This window comes from Heterodontus francisci, chromosome 36 (assembly GCF_036365525.1).
Source record: "Heterodontus francisci isolate sHetFra1 chromosome 36, sHetFra1.hap1, whole genome shotgun sequence".
Lineage (NCBI taxonomy): Eukaryota > Metazoa > Chordata > Chondrichthyes > Heterodontiformes > Heterodontidae > Heterodontus > Heterodontus francisci.
The window spans coordinates 45,494,970-45,517,703 of record NC_090406.1 but is presented as its reverse complement, the minus strand read 5'-3'; the positions used below and the strand labels follow the sequence as shown (position 1 = coordinate 45,517,703).

At 45.7% G+C, this 22,734-nt stretch overlaps 1 protein-coding gene across 3 annotated transcripts in view; it reads right to left on the bottom strand.

Annotated features, from left to right (window-relative positions):
- Positions 1 to 289: 289 nt before the first annotated feature.
- The window catches only part of palm1a (paralemmin 1a), a 452,107-nt gene continuing 429,662 nt past the window's right edge, over positions 290 to 22,734 (bottom strand). For all 3 annotated transcript variants that reach the window (XM_068016618.1, XM_068016619.1, XM_068016617.1), the window contains 2 exons: positions 11,730 to 11,798; positions 290 to 3,413 (listed from right to left, as the gene is read on the bottom strand). In XM_068016618.1, coding sequence (XP_067872719.1) covers positions 2,731 to 3,413; positions 11,730 to 11,798 — 752 coding nt within the window. In that variant the 3' untranslated portion in view covers positions 290 to 2,730. The remainder of the gene's footprint in view (positions 3,414 to 11,729; positions 11,799 to 22,734) is intronic.

Here is a 22,734-nt window from a genome sequence, read left to right as displayed (position 1 = left end):
ATGCCACCAAGCAAATGAGCTGCTGGCCTCTGACTGGCTAGCAGCTCTTGGTGGGAGAGACTTCCCGCCCCCGGCATCCTGATCCCGGGGAAGGCCCGCCAGTGGCCTCTCAAGTGCCTGATTGGCTCGTCATACAGCAGGCTTTCCCCAAAGGAGGGTCTCTCGCTGGCTGTCCAGTTGGTGAATGAGGCACCTGTCGCCTCCATAAAATTCTCCCCACAGTCTCACACACGAGCATGTGTGCGTGCACACACACACACACACACACACACACACACACACACACACACACACACACACACACACACACACACATACATACACATACAGATACAGTCTCCCACACACACTCTTGCACACACACGTATACAGACAATATCTCACACACACACACACACACACAATCTCATAAACACACAATCACAAAGTGAACTCAGTTCAGGAACAATGAGATATGCGACTTGATGTGGTGCCTCTTTACAATTCAAGTTTGGGCACTTGCACAAGCCAGATTCAATCTGGAGTCAATTTACAGTGAATTAGGAATCACTAAGGTTTGTGACACATCACTTGCAACTGACTCTTTAATCTGGATGAACGTTCAATTCAGATTTGATCTGATTAATATCTGGAGTACAAAGTAGGCAGAGAATTGTCTCCTAAAGATAGCGTTGCAATTGGCCCCTAGACTCACTGGACCCTTGGTATTGATGCAAAAAATTGCAGACAAGTTGCAGGAGGGAAATAAAAGAACAACATTAGTTAACTGCTTTCACAATAATCTGCAATCGGCTTGGAGCTACAGAACATGCAGAGAAAAATAAAATGGTCCCATTGTATCCCGTCATACATATATATTGAGAGTAGTGCATGGTGACTGGCAGTGTATAAGATAGGTTGATCTGGCTCAAGACTTAAGTGTGACGTAGAAAAGTGTATTCAAATTAGGGATGCAATGATTCAGAAAATCCAAACAGTACAGATGATTTTGCAGGCTTACTAAGATATCTCAGCTGCTAGTTTGACATGGGTATTACAGGAAATCTCAATGTAGGAAAATAAAAGATGATTTAGCATTGATAGTATATACACATTAACAGAGTCATTCAATGCTAATGAAAGTTCTGCAGTCTGTTGCAGTGTGTCTAAGATGTGAATTCATTGCTTGATTAAAGATTAGTCAATGCATACTCTGGAGAAATGGACAATCCAGATCTCTTTAAATTCTGAAGGAATCAGGACAAGAGATTCCTGTATGCAGAGGAATTACTGCTGTAATTTAACTTATCACTAAAATTGTGGCTCGAGCAACAAGAAATACAGAGACATTTAGTCTTGTAGGCCAAAAAATAACATGAATCTAGTTTTAAGGGTTGTCAAAAAGGTTCTAGTCATGAAGCCCATCATTTGACAGCAAGGCTTCCCTGTGATGTCAAATATTCTACAACTGAGCCCATCAAGTTTTTCCAGCAATAGATTTTCTGTAGGATATCAATGACCCCCTTTGGCAAACTAGTTATGATTCAACATGACCAAACTACAGTATTTACGTTAGTTTATTTTTGCTTATTCAGATCATTTAAGGCATCATATACGACCAGGAAGTAGAGAGATTGAACTCAATAGCACTGTGGCTTAATAAAGGACCAAAATAATTCATGTTGATATGCCTTGGATGGGTGAAGGAGGGAATCACTGCATAAAAGTGATAACCAAACATCACGGATGTGTGTACAGTTTTTGCTGATTGAACAGATGACTGAAGAATGAGATTGATGTAGAATAATACCTGGAGTTTTGCACTATTATTTTTAACCCTTATATTGCTGGCAGGCTCCTAGAAACTCATGTGTCCCTGGACTGACTTCAGTTCAGGAATTGTCATAATGAAATAAAAAATCTACTTACAGTAATGTCGATACTCAAATGATAAGTATAGCTTCATTACTGTAATACTGACCCCACACTGTTAAACACACACTGAAAACTTGTTTTTTAAAGAAAATAAAAGAATTCTCTCCAGTTCTGTCTCCTTTGCTATTTTGTCAGTTGTTAAATATTCATTTTATTTTTTTCTAATTTATTATTATACCCGTTTACAAAAACTTGAAACTGTTTAACTTGCCTTTAGTCCTTTCTACAAACTGTTCACCTTTAGTGAGAGTCACTGAAAGAAAAAGGGGTGGCTGTGGCCTAATTTTAAAGGCCATCATTTCAGCCAATTGCAAGCCCCGTTTCAGCAAACTCACCGGGCGATCAGGCCAATCTTTGATGCAAAATAAATCATTTCCAATCTAGGGAGGGCTACTGTCAATCGCGTCTCCCTGCCCCACAGCCTGCACAAGTGCCACTTTAAAGGGTTAATTGCAATTTTGTTTCCTCTCGTTACTGAATATCGGGTGGTTTATACAGCTCTCTCACTGTTTGTTAATGAATCTAATAGGACATAACAGCACCATCATGACATCATCAAGGTCGCCTCAATGGAGCTCAACTGTACTCAAATAATGATGTTTAGGGTACCATTCAGCCAATCAGCTTTCAGCCTTTTTTTTAAGGCTCTGACTGAATTCCTATAAAAATGCAGGTCTTTGCTAAGTCACGATGGATTGGCTGCAATCCTTGCATCCCCAATTAAAAGCATGTGTTATGTTAGAAGACATATGGTGCATCTGAAGACTATGAACATATAACATTCCAACTGTACAAGAAGAGCAAGACAGGACGCAATCACATCACAATACAGCACTGGCAACGTTGTTTATCCTTGAGATCCTTTGCTTCATCAACAGCTTCTTTCCCCTTCCCATCTGGCTTCTCCTCGGAGGCCTGGGTCACAGGCTCTGCAGCAGTGCCGTTTGGGGGGGCTTGACTCTCTACAGGCCTCTCATTCTTGCCGTCACCATCCTCAATCACCACCAGCTCCGCTTTACCTGTTCCATCGTACCCTAGGACCTTCTTGGTCTCGTTCTCATCCTCTACATCCTGGTATCCCATAAAAATCATGGTCACCGGCTGGTCTTTGCTGGGCTCTGCGCCATCTCCTGGGGTTTTCTGAAGGATTTTAAGACTTTCTCCGGCTATCCCATCTGGCTTTAGCTTTTCCGGGGTCTGATTGTCGCCCTCAAGTTGACTATTGGGTCCTTTCCCATCAGGAGCCACTGCTTTATTGAAGTCTGTCACCTTGTCTGCCTTCTGTATCAGCTCATCAACTTCTGTGGTACTCAGAAGATGAACTCCATTTTCCACTGCTCCATCCCCTTTGCGCACCTCATGGATCACCTTGAGGTCATCCTCATAGACCTTGATACCTTGTTGCTTGAGGTTTTTGGGAGACACACTCGTGGTGGACAAGACTTTAGTCTCCCCTGTTACATTGTCCTTCTCCACTGTAATTTCCACTGCAAACATCGCTGGCCAATAACAGAAGAGATGAATGTTAGTGAATAAGCAGCAGAGAGTAGAATAACTAGATGCTAAAGACCGTCCACAGTGACCCCATGACCTGTTTTTAGTGGGGGAGGTTGAGGGATAAATATTGGCTGGACATCTCCCAAGGGATCTTTTACATCAACCTGAAAGGGAAAATCAAGCCTAAGCTTATCCGAATGACAGCACCTCTGGGTGCAGTACTCCCTCAGTACCTCACTGCATTGCCAGCTGAAATTATGGGCGCAAGTCCCTAGAATGGGGCCTAGAAACTCTGGCTTACAGGTGAGAGGGCTACCACTGAGCCACAGCTGACACCTACAATTTGCCTGAGTTCCTCTGACCGAAGACTTTTGCTGGTCCTTGAGAATGTGGGGATAATCTCATTTCTGCTTGTTGGCTTGGGTTTTTGATCTCATGGAGCGAACACTACAAGTGATCTTGTAAACAACTTGGGTTTCCATCTACAGAGTGTTGTTTCTAATTTGCTTCAGGGCACAGTGGTACAGGCCCTAATGTAACATCACTACATGGCAAACAACTGCCCCTAGAAGGGTGGTTTAACATGTGGTTGGTCCTGACGATTCTCCCAGCTCACAGTTGAGGCTTCACACCCGGGGGTCTTCCTCGGGTCACATCCTAAATCTAGTGAGAGTAGTTGAGGAGTAAAGGTTGAATACTGGGCCAATCCCATCATCTTTGCTGAGCTGACCAATGGGAAGTTAGCATCAGTAGTGCATTGTTGCTCCTTCACTGAATATACAATACCCCAGACGTAATTATTGAAATTGAATTCCCTACAATGTTCAACACAGAAACAGGCCATTCGGCCCAAAGAGGCCATGCCAGTGTTTATGCTCCACACAGCCCCCTCCCCTCTATTTCATCTCATGCTATCAGCTTAATTGTCTATTCCTTTCTCCGTCATGTGTTTATCTGGATTTCCCTTAAATGTATCTATACAATCCCCACCTTGTGGTGGTGAGTTCCACATTCTCATCACTCTCTGGGTAAAGAGGTTTCTGCTGAATTCCCTCTTGGATTTAGTAGTGACAGTCTTATATTTATGAACTCTAGTTATGGACTCGCGCAGGAATGGAAACATCTTTTCTGTGTGCACTCTATAAAATTCTTTCATTATCTTAAAGACCTCTACAAGGTCAGCCCTTTCTAGTGGAAAAATAATAATAATCAGCTTAATAACTTGGATTATTCCAACAGAATGGTGCTTGAAATCATTCCTACGCAGAGCACACATATTCCAATAATCTGTCCAAAATCCTAATGATACATTACAGAAGAAGATCTTCTGTACTCTTACTCTTGGTTTGCCTTGATGGTCTATTTTAGGGTTCAATACTCTAGGACCACTGGTGAGGTACAGGATCAAAACTAAGTGAGATTCTGAAGAGGAAACTTGGGTTCAGGGTTGCACATCCAATTAAATTGTCCTTAAATCTAACTTCCCTACCCTGCATGCTCCCTCTGAATCCCTCATCCTATACTATACTTATGTTGCTGTAGTTTGAGACTTTGTTTTGCCATCCGGCAGTACCACCAGAACTCCAGGTGGTGGCAGCAGCTACCATTACTCGAGCAGCACGAACACACCCCGAAACAGCAGGAACTGCAGCTAGCTCAGGAAACTGATCAGGCTTTAAATCAGGATCAGGCCGTCACAGGGGCCTTCGGGGGCCAGGGTCAGCTGGAGGGCACCTCATTGACATTAAGCACAGGAGACGCAACCCAACTGTATCCCCAACAGCCGACTTCAGCGTGCTGCTGGAAACCTATTGGGCTGGGAGATGGTAGTCTCCAGGGCTAATACCCTCATATGCCTCCTTTGCAATCAGGCCACTTCCCTGGTCTGTACTCCCTCCACTCTTCCACCTTGGTGGGGTCCACTGGTATCCAATTGGAGGCCAGTATGCCTCACCTTAACCAGTATCAGCCTTAAGGACTAGGGAAGGAGGATCTCCCCACTTGGAGGGTATCCCTACCCCTGGCCCAACCCCTCTAGGGTAGGGGGAGACACTGCCCCTTACATGGCCAAGCAGGATTTCCCAAATATGGTCACGACCTGAAGTATCAGGTCCTGACCCATGTTCCCTCTAAACTGTGCGACCGTGCGGCAATCCGACAATTCCTGCACATGTCGTGCACGAGTCAGCCCCTTTAAGTTATCATGTGCACGTAACCATGCAAAATTATTTAAAGGGCCCATGCACTACAAATAAGAATTCAAGGGTACGTTGGTCTTCACCTTTATTCAAGCTGTCCAGCCTGAATCCCGGTGGAGTTTTTTTATTCTTTCACGGGATGAGGGTGTCACTGGCAAGGCCAGCATTTATTACCCAACCTAATTGCCCTTGAGCCGCCTTCTTGACCTGTCCATGTAGTGTAGGTACACGCACAGTGCTGTTGGCGGGGGGTTGTTCTAGCATTTTGACCCAGCAACAGTGAAGGAATGGCGATATAGTTCCAAGTCAGGATGGTGTGTGACTTGGAGAGGAACTTGCGGGTGGTGGTATTCTCATGTATTTGCTGCTCTTGTCCTTCAAGGTGGTAGAGGTCGCGGGTTTGGAAGGTGCTGTCTAAGGAGCCTTGGTGCATTGCTGCAGTGCATCTTGTAGATGGTACACACTGCTGCCACTGTGCGTTGGTGGTGGAGGGAGTGAATGTTGTAAATGGGGTGCCAATCAAGTGGGCTGCTTTGTCCTGGATGGTGTTGAGCTTCTTGTGTGTTGTGGCAATGGTTCCAAGGATAAGAGACTTCAGTTATGTGGATAGATTAGAGAAGCTGGATTGTTCTCCTTAAAGAGAAGGTTAAGAAGAGATTTGATAAGAGGAGTTCAAAATCATAAGGAGTCTAGATAGAGTAGATATGGAAAAACTGTTCTTATTGATGGAAGGGTTGAGAACCAGATTTGAAGCGATTGGCAAAAGAAGCAACAGTGACATGAAGAAAAGGTCTTCCACACAGCGAGTGGTTAGGATCTGGAATGCACTTCCTGGGAGGATGCTGCGGGCAGATTCAATCATGGCTTTCAAAAGGGAATTGGGTGAGCACCTGAAGAGAGAAGAATTGCAGGGCTGTGGGAAAGGTGGGGCAGAAGGACTAGCCAAGTTGCTCTTGCAGTGTCGGCAGGAACATGATGGGCTGAATGGCCTCCCTTAGTGCTGTAACCATCACTCACTGATGTAAAAGCAAAATACTGGGGATGCTGGAAATCTGAAATAATGTACGTTGGTTCCCATTCCAGCAATGCCGTGATTTAAAAGTTCTCATTCTGAATTTCCAATCTCTCTGTGGCCTCGCCTCTCCCTATCTCTGTAATTATCTCCAGTCCTACAACCCTCCGAGAAATCTGCCTCTTGAACATCCCCCATTTTAATTGCTCCACTATTGGTGGTCATGTCATCACCTGCTTAGGCCCTAAGCTCTGGAATTCCATCCTTAAACCTCTCTGTCTTGTTCTCCTCCTTAAATACGCTCCTTAAAACCTATCTCTGACTAAACTTCCGCTTGCATGTCCTAAAGTTGAGTTGGGACAGAACATCAGCCTTGATCGTATTGAATGTGGGTCTGGAGTCACATGTAGGTCAGACCAGCAGATTTCCTTCCCTAAAGGACATTAGTGAACCAGATGGGTTTTCCCAACAATTGACAATGGTCGCCATTAGACTAGCTTTATAATTCCAGATTTATTAATTGAGTTTAAATTTCACCATCTGTCATGTGAGATTCAAACCCATGCCCCCAGAGTAATAGCCTGGGCTTCTGGATTACTAGTGACATTACCACTACACCATCGCCTCCCCTATGTTTCTAATATCTCCTTATGTGGGTCAGTGTCAAACTGTGTTTGACGATGCACCCTATGAAGCGGCTTGGGTCATTTTACAATGTTAAAGGTGCTATATAAATGCAAGTTGTTGTATTTCAATAAGGTGCCACATAAAAAGTTACTGTACAAGATAAGAGCTCATGGTGTTATTTATTTAGAGATACAGCACTGAAACAGGCCCTTCGGCCCACAGAGTCTGTGCTGACCAGCAACCACCCATTTATACTAACCCTACAGTAATCCCATATTCCCTACCACCTACCTATACTAGGGGCAATTTATAATGGCCAATTTACCTCTCAACCTGCAAGTCTTTGGCTGTGGGAGGAAACTGGAGCACCCAGCGAAAACCCACACAGTCACAGGGAGGACTTGCAAACTCCACACAGGCAGTACCCAGAATTGAACTCAGGTCCCTCAAGCAGTGAGGCTGTGGTGCTAACCACTGTGCCACTATGCCCCCTGCCTTGTGGGGTCATATATTAGCATGGATAGATGATTGGCTAACAGGAAACAGAGAGTTAGGATAAATGGGTCATTTTCAGGTTGGGAAAGCTGTAACTAGTGGAGTGCCACAGCGATCAGTGCTGGGACCTCAACTATTAACAATCTATATCATTGACTTGGATAAAGGTATTGAGTGTATTGTAACCAAATTAGCTGATGATAGAAAGATAGGTAACATGTGAGGAGGACAGGAAACGTCTGCACAGGGATATAAATCGGTTAAATGAATGGGCAAAAACATGGCAGATGGAGTAGAATGTGGGAAAATGTGAGGTTGTCCACTTTGGTGGGAAGAATAGAAAAGCAGAATATTATTTAAATGGAGAAAGGCTACAAATGCTGCAGTACAGAGGGGTCTGGGTGGACTTGTAAATCACAAATATCAGCACGCAGGTACAGCAAGTAATTAGGAAGGCAAATGGAATGTTAGCATTTTTCGCAAGGGGGATGGAGCATATAAGTAGGGAAGTCGTGTTACAATTGTACAGGGGTTGTTGGGACAGCACCGAAAATATTGCGAACATTTTTGGTCTTATTTAAGGAAGGATATACTTGCATTGGAAGCAGTTCAGAGAAGTGATGAAGGGGTTGTCTTATGAGGAAACGTTGAGCAGCCTGGGCCTATACTCATTGGAGTTTAGAAGAATGAGAGGTGATCTTATTGAAATATATATAAGATTCTGAGGGGGCTTGACAGGAGAGGATGTTTCCCCTCATGGGGGAATCTAGAACTATGGAGCACAGTTTCAAAATAAGGGAGGCCCCTTTTACTTTGGAGATGAGGAGGAATTTCTTCTTTCACAGCGTCGTTAATCTTTGGACCTCTGTACCCCAGAGAGCAGTGGAGGCTGGGTCACTGAATATATTCAAGGCTGAGTTAGACAGATTTTAGATCCACAGGGAGTTAAGGGTTATGGGGGGCAGGCAGGAAAATGGAGTTGAGGCCACAATCAAATCAGCCATGATCTTATTGAATGGTGGAGCAGGCTCGAGGGGCCGAATGGCCTACTCCTGCTCCTATTTCTTATGTTCTTATGTGTCTTGGAGTGGAGCGAATAGGAATAGTCCCAACTCCATATTCAGCCCAAGAGACGCACACAGCACAAACTCACAAAAACTCAGAGGGTTTTGAAGACTGGCAGTTGGCCAGTTTGCCAATTTCCAGGGAAAATTTAGTAAGAAGTGGCTTGGGTCTGAAATTCCTATTTTAAGTGTCAACCTTGGCTCATTGGGTTTTTCTCTCTTGCCTTGAATCAGGAGCTTGTTGGTTCAAGTCCCACTCCAGACACATGATCGAGGCTGACACTCCCAGCACAGTAGTGAGGGAGTGCTGCACTGTCAGAGGTGCTGTCTTTCAGATGAGACGTTAAACTGAGGCCCTGTTTGCCCTCTCAGGGGTGGACCGAAAAGATCCCATGATGTTATTCAAAGAACAGCAGGGGAGTTCTCCTAGTATCCGGTCCAATATTTATCACTCAGCAGGGGAGTTCTCCTAGTATCCGGTCCAATATTTATCACTCAACCAATATCACAAAAACAGATGATCTGGTCATTATCACAATGCTGTCTCTGGGATCTTGCTGTGTGCAAGTGGCTGCGCATTTCCTGCATTACAACAGTGTCTACACTCAAAGTATTCCATTGGTTGTAAAGCACTTTGGGACGTCCTGAGATTGTGAAAGGTGCAATATAAATGCAAGTCTTTTTATTCTTACAGTACTTATTCTACATGGTAGGGAGTGAATTGAACCTCCTAATTCATTTGACACTCATTAATCTCCTAAACTTTACTCAGCTCCTGGGGTGAAATCACATGGTACATATTACCACCTAACACATCCATGGGCAGGATTTGGCCTTTTGGGTCGGGACCATGACGTCGGGGTCAAATGGGGATCAGAAGCCCGCACTGTGGGGGAAACAGTCACCCTGGCTCTGAATTTCCCCAAATTAGTAGCCAGAGGGTGGGCCTCACTGTCCAATTAAGGCCGACACGTGGGCTCTCAAAGCTGGAGGGCCAATAGGAGGCCCTCTAGCACTGAAGAAGCAGCAGGCTGTCTTTTCAGGTAAGAGAGAGCGAGAGCGCTAATTGGTGGAGACAACCTCTCTCCAACTTTTTAAACGTTAAAATAAGAAATAAGAAATAATGGCTGGGCCATCATTTGTGGAGGGAAACCCCTCTGACTGGAGCACGGGCCTCCAGATCAGACACCAGGAGGCCACCTCCCGGCAGCTGGCCTAGTCCCTGACATGCGGGCGGGTAGCCTGCCACCACCACCCACTCACCGCCACCCCCCCCCCCCCCCGCCCCCCCACCCAACCAATCCTGTCCTCCGGGAAAATAGCCTGGAGCGGGATGATGCTCGTAAACTGTCATGCCGGCTTGTGGCACAAAATTCCACTGCTGCTCACCTCCGAGCCCATCCCCATGGGAGGCTAAAATCCAGCCCCATGTTTGAAGTTTCTCTCTGCTTCCTTATGGTTTTCTGGATGAACACCCAGCTTAAAATGATAGACAAGGAATTTCATGCTAACGTTTTAACACACACTCTGATATTTAGTTTAGTTTAGAGATACAGCACTGAAACAGGCCCTTCGGCCCACCGAGTCTGTGCCGACCATCAACCACCCATTTATACTAATCCTACACGAATTCCATATTCCTACCACATCCCCACCTGTCCCTATATTTCCCTACCACCTACCTATACTAGGGGCAATTTATAATGGCCAATTAACCTATCAACCAGCAAGTCTTTGGCATGTGGGAGGAAACCGGAGCACCCGGAGGAAACCCACGCAGACACAGGGAGAACTTGCAAACTCCACACAGGCAGTACCCAGAATTGAACCCGGGTCGCTGGAGCTGTGAGGCTGCGGTGCTAACCACTGCACCACTGTGTATTTTCACCCTATGAAGTTATTTGAAACCAAGACGCAGTGGGTGGAGTGGCATCAATATGCATATGTTTGCAGGTTTTGGGCATTTGTGTACTTGGGTTTGTGGGTAAGGATACACGTGTGTGTGGGTGAATGTGCGGGTGTGGGGGGGTGTGAGTTGTGGGGGGGTGGGAGTATTGCATATAGGACTGTGTTTGTGATTATGTGTATGTGTGTGCTCATGTGTATGTACGTATGCGTGAGAGCATATGTATGTGTATGTGAATGTGTGAGTTTGTTTGAACACATGTTTGTGTGTGTGTGTGTGTGATATTGCTACCTCAGTTTGGTACCTTTAACCTGAAATCTCCAGTACGTGTAGGGTCATGGTTATTATTAATTCTGGTTTGATTCAGAAATCTCTCTATCGCTCCTTCCTCTCTTGTCTTTCTATGATTGTTTTCTCTCTGATACGTGATTGTGACATGGGTGGGGTCCATCAGAGAGTGCATGAATCCTTATGCCCAGCAATTCACAATATAGCACTGAAGAGATGGCTGGAATTGGGGATGGAAGTAGTACTCGACTGTGATTAGGCCCAGTTACTATATCAAGTGCAGTAGAGAGAGTTTAACTCTACACCGGCCCATCTTATACTGAATGGACAGTTGTTGAGAGATGTTGGTTCGGTTGCAGAAGTTGCTGAGGGATCCTGAGTAGAGCAAACACAATGCTTGCCCATTCAATGCTGCCCAATTTCTGTGAAAGACCTAAAAGAGGGTGGGGCCCTTGTAAAGGACCCAATGCCTAATTGATTTAGGGGGCACCAGAAATATCTGGAATATGTTCTGAACCAATTTTGGGCCAACATTTTTCAGGTGTCCTTGCAATGCAGGAAGTTGATCCCTGAAACTGGGACTTCATTGCACCTGTTTTACACCCAATATTCGACACAATTAAGTTGAAAAGATTGTCTCACTCCTGCAAGAACCACAGAATAAAATATAGCACCCCGAGAGAGGGGTATTACAGTAGAACTAGTTACTAGTTACTAATTACTCTTACCAGCCTTCATTTTGTCCGTGCTTCCTTCGGTTTGATTGGCCAATGGGCTGCTGTGATGCTTTGCTGTTTCTATAAACAAGAGTAAGATTGAGTTAGATGGGTCTGGAGTGAGGCTTCCCTTTTTTATTTCTTTCATGGCATGTGGGCATTGCTGGCAAGGCCAGCATTTATTGCCCATCCCTAATTGCCCTTTATAACTGAGTGTCTTGCTTGGCCAATTCAGAGGGGAGTTAAGAGTGAACCACATTGCTGTGGGTCTGGAGTCACATGTAGGCCAGACCAGGTAAGGACAGCAGATTTCCTTCCCTAAAGGACATCAGTGAACCAGATACGTTTTAAAGAAAATGGACAATGGTTTTATGTTCACCATTACTGAGACTAACGTTTAATTCCAAATTTATTAATTGAATTTAAATTCCACCAGCTGCCATGGTGGGATTTGAACCTGTGTCCCAAAAGCATTAGCCCGGGCCTCTGGATTGCCAGACCAGTAACATTACAGGGCATGTCTGGTTTTAAGCTGCTAAACTGGAATCAAGGCATTTAGCCAATCTAGACCTCATCCTGATGACCAATTTGTGCGCGTCTGCATCAAACTGTGCGTAGACCCTCAGTACGCAAATACCAAGTGTCATTGCGTGCTGAGGTTCTATCAGTTTCTGGTGTTGTGAATGATGGGTCTGGCTTCCTTGCTGCAGAACGCTCCATTCAGTTGGACCGTGCTGTACCACCTATCCTTGGTGGAAAGGTATGTGCAGAAAAACACCTTTGACCACAAGTCCATCAGGCAGTGGTCTGCATGTAACGTCCTCGAGGCCCTGCGGGAGATGGAGATGGTAGATCCTGTCAGATGGATCCCTGAGCAGACTGTCAAACTCACTCGTCTCCAGAACGTTCAAACAAGCACCAGGATGTAGCTTGGCTGTTGGTGAGAAAGGCCCTCCCTGTCAGATCGTTCCTGCATGCCCAGGGTTTCACCGCCTCCGTACGCTGCCCTCGAGGCAGCTGCGGTGGGGAAGAGACCATCGCACAGCTCCTTCTGGATTGTGCCTTTTGTCATGAAAACCCTATATGGCAAAAGGGAAATATTAATTTAATCGGTTGGAACCTTGCATTAGACTTTTACTGGAAATTCTTAAAGAAACTTTTTCTTAAAAGTAAACTGGCAGCCAAGATGGCCACTGCAATTTACATTTGAAACACCAAAAGATCCAGATTGGAGACAACCCATCTGACACAACCTAGCCAGAACAATGGGGTGCTCGGTGATTAAATTTCCTGGAATGGCCTCATCAACACAGTCATCAGGGGCCATCTACACCCATTGACTTTGAAAGAGCCAACCCCCTCCAAATGTGACTGGACAGCTTAAGGTGTCGCACCCTGAATCCCAGAGAAGATTCCAGAAAGACCTCAATAAAACAACAAAGGGGTTTGATAATGTCATGTGACTGCCTGCACAGCTGTGGAGAGACTGGAAGCTTTGTCACACAGAAAGCAGACAGGAGTAACTGAAAAGCCATCAACGAAGCAGATCGCTCTCTCTCTCTCTCCCCAGTAAAGATCAAGAGAAGACCTGGCTGCAACTGGGAAACCCCCTCAAGCCTACAGACCGCCACAGCCAGCAACCAGGGGATGAGGATCAACCCCCTCTTCTGCCTTCAGGAGCCCTGAGTAAAGCAAGCCCACCATCGTGCACATGGCCCAATGAGGACTTCAGGAATACAATTTCAGCTGAGGACAAGATTTAAAACTGTATTTAAATTCCATTTATTCCAGACTCTACTCCAATCACCAAATCTGTTTTCCATCTGTAATCTATTTGTGTGTATGTGACCCTCGTGTGAATGTGTGCATGAATGTGTAGCATATTTTTGTAATTTTTACTGCTTTACAGTGTTAAGTGTAATAAACTTACATCTTTCTTGTTTAAACTCAAGAAAATCTGTCTGATCGGTTCTTTTGCGTGGTAGAGGAATAGGAGAAAGCGCTCACTGAGGTGGTAAGTTCAACCACTGTGTAAGAAAAAGATAAACCCTGTTGTGGTCAAACCAGAGAAGGGGTGAAAGGGGAGCCTCAGACCCTCTACTCACCTGGTCGTAACACTTTGCAAAGCAGGTCTGGAAAGAAATGCAGTGGTTTTTGTTGAGGTTCATCCTGAGCAGCTCCGTAATGCAGGACTCAGTGCTCCATGAGTTGTTTCCAGGGACGATACAGTGAGATAAACATCGACTGCTGCTGACGGACCATCAACTCAGTGAAAGATGCTCTTTGGTCTGCCTGCAACTTTCTGGTCTTCCAGCGCAAAGAGCTGTCGACGAGTGTTGCAGACTGGCACATTCCAAAGTCCAGGACTATGTGCTGAGGGATGCACTAAAGTTTGGGGCATCCACCACCAAGGCTCAAAGGAGAAAGGCCACCTCCTGCATAGTGTACCGAGGGGCTGGAAACTGCGTAAACCTCTTGGGCTGTGTGCATCAGAAAATGTTTGGTATGAAATGTAAAAATAACCAGTAATGGCATGTGTAGTGAGGCACCTCATGTACTGTATTGAAAGAAATTGCTCTGTATTGCACTTTATGTAATGTCAAATTTAAACTGTTACGTGTTGTACCTTTACAAATTTATGGATAAAGTGTATTTTTAGAAAATAATCAAGACTGGATTATGTCACTATTAGCAAGGTTCAAAGGTTGCAATCTAAGGACACCTTAAAAGAACATGCTGTTTGTCAATGTAAATAAAGTGTTCCTTCACAATGGAAGTTTATAACTGGCTAAAGTTTGATCAGAACAAAGATGCTGATATGTTTGAAGATTACAAAATGGGTCTATTGTGTGTGATAATCCTCTGTGAGATTTTACTGTTTATAAAGGACAAAATCAGTTGAATACAAGGTCTTGGAATACAGGATTGTCCAGTGAGGAAGTATTAAATGTTATGTTTAGTTTTAATTGCAGGTTGTGAGTTACAGGACTCCCATTTCTAATGAGGAAAATTTGCTTTGTAATATTTGTTTTAAGAAGCCCAGGAATGATTGTGGGCAATGTTAGTGTTTGATGTTTCATGTTTTTGTGACTTTCCACAGTTCCTGGTTGAATAGAGTTGTTAACCTGCTTATTTTATATAATCAGGTTTATTTCAAACAGGTTAACACATTCATTACAGCAACAAAAAACATGAAGCCATTGGATGATGTTAGGGACATTAATTCTGCACTCCCAGTGGGGGCTGACACTCACAGGGAGTGAGTCGTGGGACGCAGAGTGTTAGCAGCTCCAGCTTGTCCTTTGTGTGTCCCTGTGAATTGAGGCCTCCTACTTGAAGTGTGGGAGCACATAGTGCAGTTCAGTGTTTCAGGCATTAATATCACGCACAGGATATTGAATCTGATTATAGAGAAGTCACGGTGACAGTGAGAGAGTAAGAGGTAAGGGATAGAGAGGGAGAATTGGGGAGAGAGGCGAAGAATAAAGAGAATTAGACAGGCAGAGAAGGGAGAGGGATAGAGATAGAGGCCTTGACAAATCTACTGGAATTCTTCGAGGATGTAACTAGTAGAGTTGATGAGGGACAACCAGTGGATGTGGTTTATTTGGACTTTCAGAAGGCTTTCGACAAAGTCCCACATAAGAGATTAGCATGTAAAATTAAAGTGCATGGGATTGGGGGTAGTGTATTGCGATGGATAGAAAATTGGTTGGCAGACAAAGAGTAGGAATAAACGAGTCTTTTTCCGAATGGCAGGTAGTGACTAGTGGGGTACTGCAGGGATTGGTGCTAGGACCCCAGCTATTCATAATATATATTAATGATTGAGATGAAGGAACTAAATATAATATCTCCAAATTTGCAGATGACGCAAAACTGGGTGGGAGGGTGAGTTGTGAGGAGGGTGCAGAGAGGCTTCAGGGTGATTTGGACAAGTTGAGTGAGTGGGCAAATGCATGGCAGATGCAGTGTAATGTGGCTAAATGTGAGGTTATCCACTTTGGTAGCAAAAACAGGAAGGCAGATTATTATCTGAACGGCTATAAACTGAGAGAGGGGAATATGCAGCAAGACCTGGGTGTTCTCGTACACCAGTCACTGAAGGTAAGTATACAGGTGCAACAGGCGGTAAAAAAGGCAAATGGTATGTTGGCCTTCATAGCGAGAGGATTCGGGTACAGGAGCAGGGATGTCTTGCTGCAATTATACAGCGCCTTGGTGAGGCCACACCTGGAATATTGTGTGCAATTTTGGTCTCCTTATCTGAGGAAGGATGTTCTTGCTATAGAGGGAGTGCAGCGAAGGTTTACCAGACTGATTCCTGGGATGGCGGGACTGACATATAAGGAGAGATTGAGTCCATTAAGATTATATTTGCTGGAGTTCAGAAGAGTGAGGGGGGATTACATAGAAACCTATAAAATTCTAACAGGACTTGACAGGGTAGATGCAGGAAGGATGTTCCCGATGGTGGGGGAGTCCAGAACCAGGGGTCATAGTCTAAGGATATGGGGTAAACCTTTCAGGACTGAGATGAGGAGAAATCTCTTCACCCAGAGAGTGGTGAGGCTGTGGAATTCGCTACCACAGAAAGCAGTTGAGGCCAAAACGTTGTATGTTTTCAAGAAGGAGTTAGATATAGCTCTTGGGGTGAAAGGGATCAAAGGATATGGGGCGAAAGCGGGAACAGGTTGGATGATCAGCCATGATCATAATGAATGGCGGAGCAGGCTCAAAGGGCCGAATGGCCTACTCCTGCTCCTATTTTCTATGTTTCTATAACAGAGAGAATTAGAGAGGGGACATGGAAAGAGAGAAAAAGAGAGAGCAGAGGGAGAGAAAAAAAGAGAGAAAATGAAAGATAGAATCAGAGCCAGGGATAGACAGGACAGCTGGGGATAGATCGAGAGAGAGAGAGGGAGTAGATCTTGACTTCAATGGAAATGCAAGTCAGGCTGCCAACTTGTGATTCCCTGCTCTGCACAAACAGTCGAGGTTAAGCCCAGAGAGAGAGAGAGAGCAATAACTCTATTCCCTTGGTAACCTGGTGGTAAATGCACAGTGTGATGTTGAGACTGAGTTTGATGGTGTGCTCAGTGTTAACTGCTGAACTCAGCTGGTGCTCACTAGCAGCAGGTGTAAAGGCCAGGCTACAACGAGAGCTCCCAGGGTCAGGTTATTGCTTGCCTCTGTTGGGTATCAACCTGTCGCGGCACCTGTTAGTCTAGACCAGACTGGCACCCAGCCACACAGGGCATAATTACAATCGCCGCAAAGTGGTTGTGACTCGAGAGTAGCTACATTACCATGGAGACGAATCACAGAGCCTCCTCAGGGAGACAACCTCAAACTCCAATTTAACAAAATCTCTGCTACCTGTGGTTGACTCGCACCAAGTGCTGCTCTCCAGCCCTCCCCCAGCCCTGTACCCAGCTGCCTCCATTAGATCTCTGATATTCTGATGAAAGTCCATCAACTGGAAATGCTAATTCTGTTCCTCTCCCCTGCCTGAACTGTTGAGTATTTCCAGCATTTTCTGGTTTTATTCCATTTGATCTCTTCCTGTTCCAACACATTAAATTCAAAATATTGAATCTCATTTACAAATTCCTGCACAGTTTCACCCCACCCTACCTCTGCAACCTCGTCCCGTCTTGTGTCCCAACCATTGCCCTCTGTTCCTTCAACTCTGGCCTCTTGTGCAATTCCCCACCATTGGCAGAGAGCCTCCAACTCTTTAGTTCCTGGAGCTCCCTCCCTAAGCCCCTCCTCCTTGCTGTGTCTATTCTTGCCTTCGACATTCATTGACTGTTGCATGCTCCTTCAGAGCGTTGCTTTTTGGATCGTCTATATGTCTCTCTCTCTTCACCCGCCGCCTCCCCCCTCCTCCGCTGCAATTCTTGGCTCTCCTCATGGAGAACAGCTGTAGATCCTGGAACCTGTGCTGCGCTGCACCGATTGAAAGTCAGGTGCTTCTTCGCCTTCTGGGGGGTGGTGGGATGGGTGATGCCCTGTCTTCGGAGGACAGGCCCCAAGTGCCCTGGAGGTTGCACGTGACCAGTCCATCCTGGCCATCTGCCCAAACAGTGCCTGTCCATTCTGTCCAGCGAGGCACCAGGAGGTGAACTCTTTGGTGACCTCAATGGACAGATAATGGCATAGGTGACCAAAGAACAACGAACAGTACAGCACAGGAACAGGCCTTTCGGCCCTCCAAGCCTGCGCCGATCTTGATGCCTGTCTAAACTAACACCTTCTGCACTTCCGGGGCCCATATCCCTCTATTCCCTTCCTATTCATGTATTTGTCAAGATGCCTCTTAAACGTCACTATTGTACCTGCCTTCACCATCTCCCCCGGCAGCAAGTTCCAGGCACTCACCACCCTCTGTGTAAAAAACTTGCCTCGCACATCCCCTCTAATCTTTGCCCCTCGCACCTTAAACCTATGTCCCCTAGTAACTGACTCTTCCACCCTGGGAAAAAGCCTCTGACTATCCACTCTGTCCATGCCGCTCATAACTTTGTAAACCTCTATCATGTCGCCCCTCCACCTCCGTCATACCAGTGAAAACAATCTGAGTTTTTCCAACCTCTCCTCATAGCTAATGCCCTCCAGACCAGGCAACATCCTGGTAAACCTCCTCTGTACCCTCTCCAAAGCCTCCATGTCCTTCTGGTAATGTGGCGACCAGAATTGCACGCAATATTCTAAGTGTGGCCTAACTAAGGTTCTGTACAGCTGCAACATGACTCGCCAAATTTTATACTCTATGCCCCGACCGATGAAGGCAAGCATGCCGTATGCCTTCTTGACAACCTTATCCACTTGCGTTGCCACTTTCAGTGACCTGTGGACCTGTACGCCCAGATCTCTCTGCCTGTCAATACTCCTAAGGGTTCTGCCATTTACTGTATACCTCCCACCTGCATTAGACCTTTCAAAATGCATTACCTCACATTTGTCCGGATTAAACTCCATCTGCCATTTCTCCGCCCAAGTCTCCAACCGATCTATACCCTGCTGTAATTCATCAATCAATTGGAGACAATTCCCAGCTAACCTACTGGGCTAACCTACTGGGCTGACATGGTCCATCCATGATGATCAGGCATGCATTCCCTTGGATGGTTAGCGATCCAGCACAATGGGCAAATCCAGCCCTGGTTGAGATCAGCGTTTTCCCTCCTGAGAGTTGTTTCACATTCTATATTATTTGGTGCAATCCCCCATCCACTACCCAACAGCTTTACATCATGGTATCTCAGTCTTTAAAAGCCTCCTCAAAAGCTTCCAGCTTGTGCCCTCACCCATTTCTCTCAACATTCCTCTTGCTTCTTCGGTCCATGTTACCATGAAGCAGGTCGTTCACTGTGGGAAAGGTGCCATAAAACTGCAAGAATTTGTCATTAGCCCCAGAAAATCCTGGGGCGTCCAACTGAGATTTTCCAAGATGCAGTTCCAGCAGAAGAGGCTCCAGGCTAGGAACACGCATTCAGAAAAAAAGGCCCTATAGTCTCAAAACTCAAGGATTTGGCTCCAGTGATGCGTCAAGCCAGATTAAAAAAGTACTGATGGGAGTCACAGGGAGAAGAGGCTATTCTAATGTTCAAAAACTTTACCTTCGTCCAATGTCCATTCCAGTGGTGGGTGATATAATGGGTGGGAAATTCACACCTCCATATTACTGCACATGCATGGAAGCTGAACATTTACTCCACTGGTTGATATTTGAGAATGGGATGGTATTGGAATTGGGGATTGGTATTTGAGAGAGAGAGTGCTAGAATTGGGAATTGGATTTGGAAGAGAGACTGTGTTGGAATTGGGGATTGTTATTTGCATAGAGACAGGTAGCACTGGAATTGAGGGGTTACCTGGTTTTCCTGAGTATAGTGGTTGTCAAGACCAAAGTACGGAAAGTTACGCAAGCAGGACCCTGAGCTTCCGGTTGCTTGCCATTTCAACACTCCCCCCTGCTCTCATGCTCACATCTCTGTCCTGGGATTGCTGCAGTGTTCCAGTGAACATCAACGCAAGCTCGAGGAACAGCATCTCATCTACCGATTAGGCACACTACAGCCTGCCGGACTGAACATTGAGTTCAATAATTTCAGAGCATGACAGCCCCCCATTTTACTTTCATTTTTAGTGATTTTTTTTTTCTTTCTTTTTACATTCTTTTTTACATTTTTTACAATCTTTTTTTTTTGCATTTATTTCATTTCATCTTAGTTTGTTCAGTTTGCTTACCCACTGTTTTTTTCAGGTTTGCACTTGCTGCTGTTCAATATTCAGTGTATTAACACCTAATTTGTACTAATGCTTTGTCTTTCAACACACCAATAACATATTGTTTGCCTTTGCTCCGTGACCTTTTGGTCAGCTATGCGGCCTGGTCCAATCTAGACCTCCTTTGTTACCTCTTGCCCCACCCCCACCTCACTTGCTTATAACCTGTGACTTTTCTAATATTTGTCAGTTCCGATGAAGGGTCACTGACCCAAAACGATAACTCTGCTTCTCTTTCCACAGATGCTGCCAGACCTGCTGAGTGGTTCCAGCATTTCTTGTTTTTATTACGGAAAGTTCTCATCAGGGAACTCCTCTTTGCTGACGATGCTGCATTAACATCCCACACTGAAGAGTGTCTGCAGAGACTCATCGACAGGTTTGCGGCTGCCTGCAACCAATTTGGCCTAACCATCAGCCTCAAGCAAACGAACATCATGGGACAGGACATCAGAAATGCTCCATCCATCAATATCGGCGACCAGACTCTGGAAGTGGTTCAAGAGTTTACCTACCTAGGCTCAACTATCACCAGTAACCTGTCTCTCGATGCAGAAATCAACAAGCGCATGGGAAAGGCGTCCGCTGCTATGTCCAGACTGGCCAAGAGAGTGTGGGAAAATGGCGCACTGACATGGAACACAAAAGTCCGAGTGTTTCAAGCCTGTGTCCTCAGTACCTTGCTGTATGGCAGCGAGGCCTGGACAACGTACGTCAGCCAAGAGCGACGTCTCAATTCATTCCATCTTCGCTGCCTCCGGAGAATCCTTGGCATCAGGTGGCAGGACCGTATCTCCAACACAGAAGTCCTCGAGGCGGCCAACGTCCCCAGCATATACACCCTACTGAGCCAGTGGCGCTTGAGATGGCTTGGCCATGTGAGCCGCATTGAAGATGGCAGCATCCCCAAGGACACATTGTACAGCGAGCTCGTCACTGGTATCAGATCCACCGGCCGTCCATGTCTCCGCTTTAAAGACGTCTGCAAACATGACATGAAGTCCTGTGACATTGATCACAAGTCGTGGGAGTCAGTTGCCAGTGATCGCCAGAGCTGGCGGACAGCCATAAAGGCGGGGCTAAAGAGTGGCGAGTCGAAGAGACTTAGCAGTTGGCAGGAAAAAAGACAGAAGTGCAAGGAGAGAGCCAACTGTGTAACAGCCCCGACAACCAATTTTATCTGCAGTGCCTGTGGAAGAGTCTGTCACTCTAGAATTGGACTTTATAGCCACTCCAGGCGCTGCTTCACAAACCACTGACCACCTCCAGGCACTTACCCATTGTCTCTCGAGACAAGGAGGCCAAAGAAGAAGAAGAAGAAGTGGTTGTCAGCTACCTCTGGGCAAACCATTACTGCAGTGGAGCCTCAACAGCCCCCAGTATTTACATATGCAAAGCGTCTAATGCCTTCTTCAGGTGTGGGCACTGCACGCTGATTTTTTTGCTTTTACCTATGAGGCGAACAGTATATTTCTGGCTCCTAATACGTCTGCGCTTCCTCCCCACCATATTGGAGGCTTAGGAGTCTGTTTAGTGTCAGAAAAATCACTGGAAGTGAAAATCGAGAGAGAAATGTAACAGGCAGCTGATCCAATTTTAACCAATTGGCTAAGTTAAAACTGTTTACACCTCGAGTCAGTGATTTTTATTCTTTCACGGGATGTGGATGTCGCTGGCTAGGCCAGCATTTATTGCTCCTCCCTAATTGCCCTTGCGAAGATGGTGCTGAGCTGCCTTCTTGAACCGCTGCAGTCCTTGTGGCGTAGGTACACCCACAGTGCTGTTAGGGAGGGAGTACCAGAATTTTGACTCAGCGACAGTGAAGGAACGGCGATATAGTTCCAAGTCAGGATGGTGTGTGGCTTGGAGGGGATCATGCAGGTCGTGGTGTTCCCATGCATCTGCTGCCTTTGTCCTTCTCAGTGGTAGAGATCGCGGGTTTGGAAGGTGCTGTCGAAGGAGCCTTGTAGATGGTGGACAGGCTTTGGGGAGTCAGGAGGTGAGTTACTCGCCACAGGTTACTCCCAACCTCTGACCTGCTCTTGTAGCCACAGTATTTATGTGGCTGGTCCAGCTCAGTTTCTGGTCAATGGTAACCCCCAGGATGTTGATAGTGGGGAATTCAGCGATGGTAATGCCATCAAATGTCAAGGGGAGATGGTTGGATTCTCTCTTGTTTGAGATGGTCATTGCCTGGCACTTGTGTGGCACGAATGTTACTTGCCACTTATCAGCCCAAGCCTGAATGTTGTCCAGATCTTGCTGCATCTGGACATGAACTGCTTCAGTATCTGAAGAGTCGCAAATGGTGAAATCATGTGTTAAACCTGTTTACACCTGGAGTCAGTGATTTAACAAGTGTTACACCTGTTTATTCACAGCAACAAACTTCAAGCTTGGGAAAAAGTTAGTGCCTGTCCATTAGCCCCAACATACAAAATGATGGCACCTTACAGGGGCTGATAGTAACTGTGTGGTGGGTAGGATGGGGTGACAATGCCTGACGTTCTTTTTCATTGAAATGAATGGAACATCAATCAGGCCGATTGTGAAACGAGTGCTTGATCCATTAGCACCCAATCCTGCCCAGCAAAACAGTTACAATTGACCCTAATTATTGTACATGTTAACTATTGCCTAGAATAAATGTGGAGTTATATACAGGCATTCCCAACATCTCACAGTTAGCAGCAAGAGTCTCAATCAGTTCCTCATTATTGAA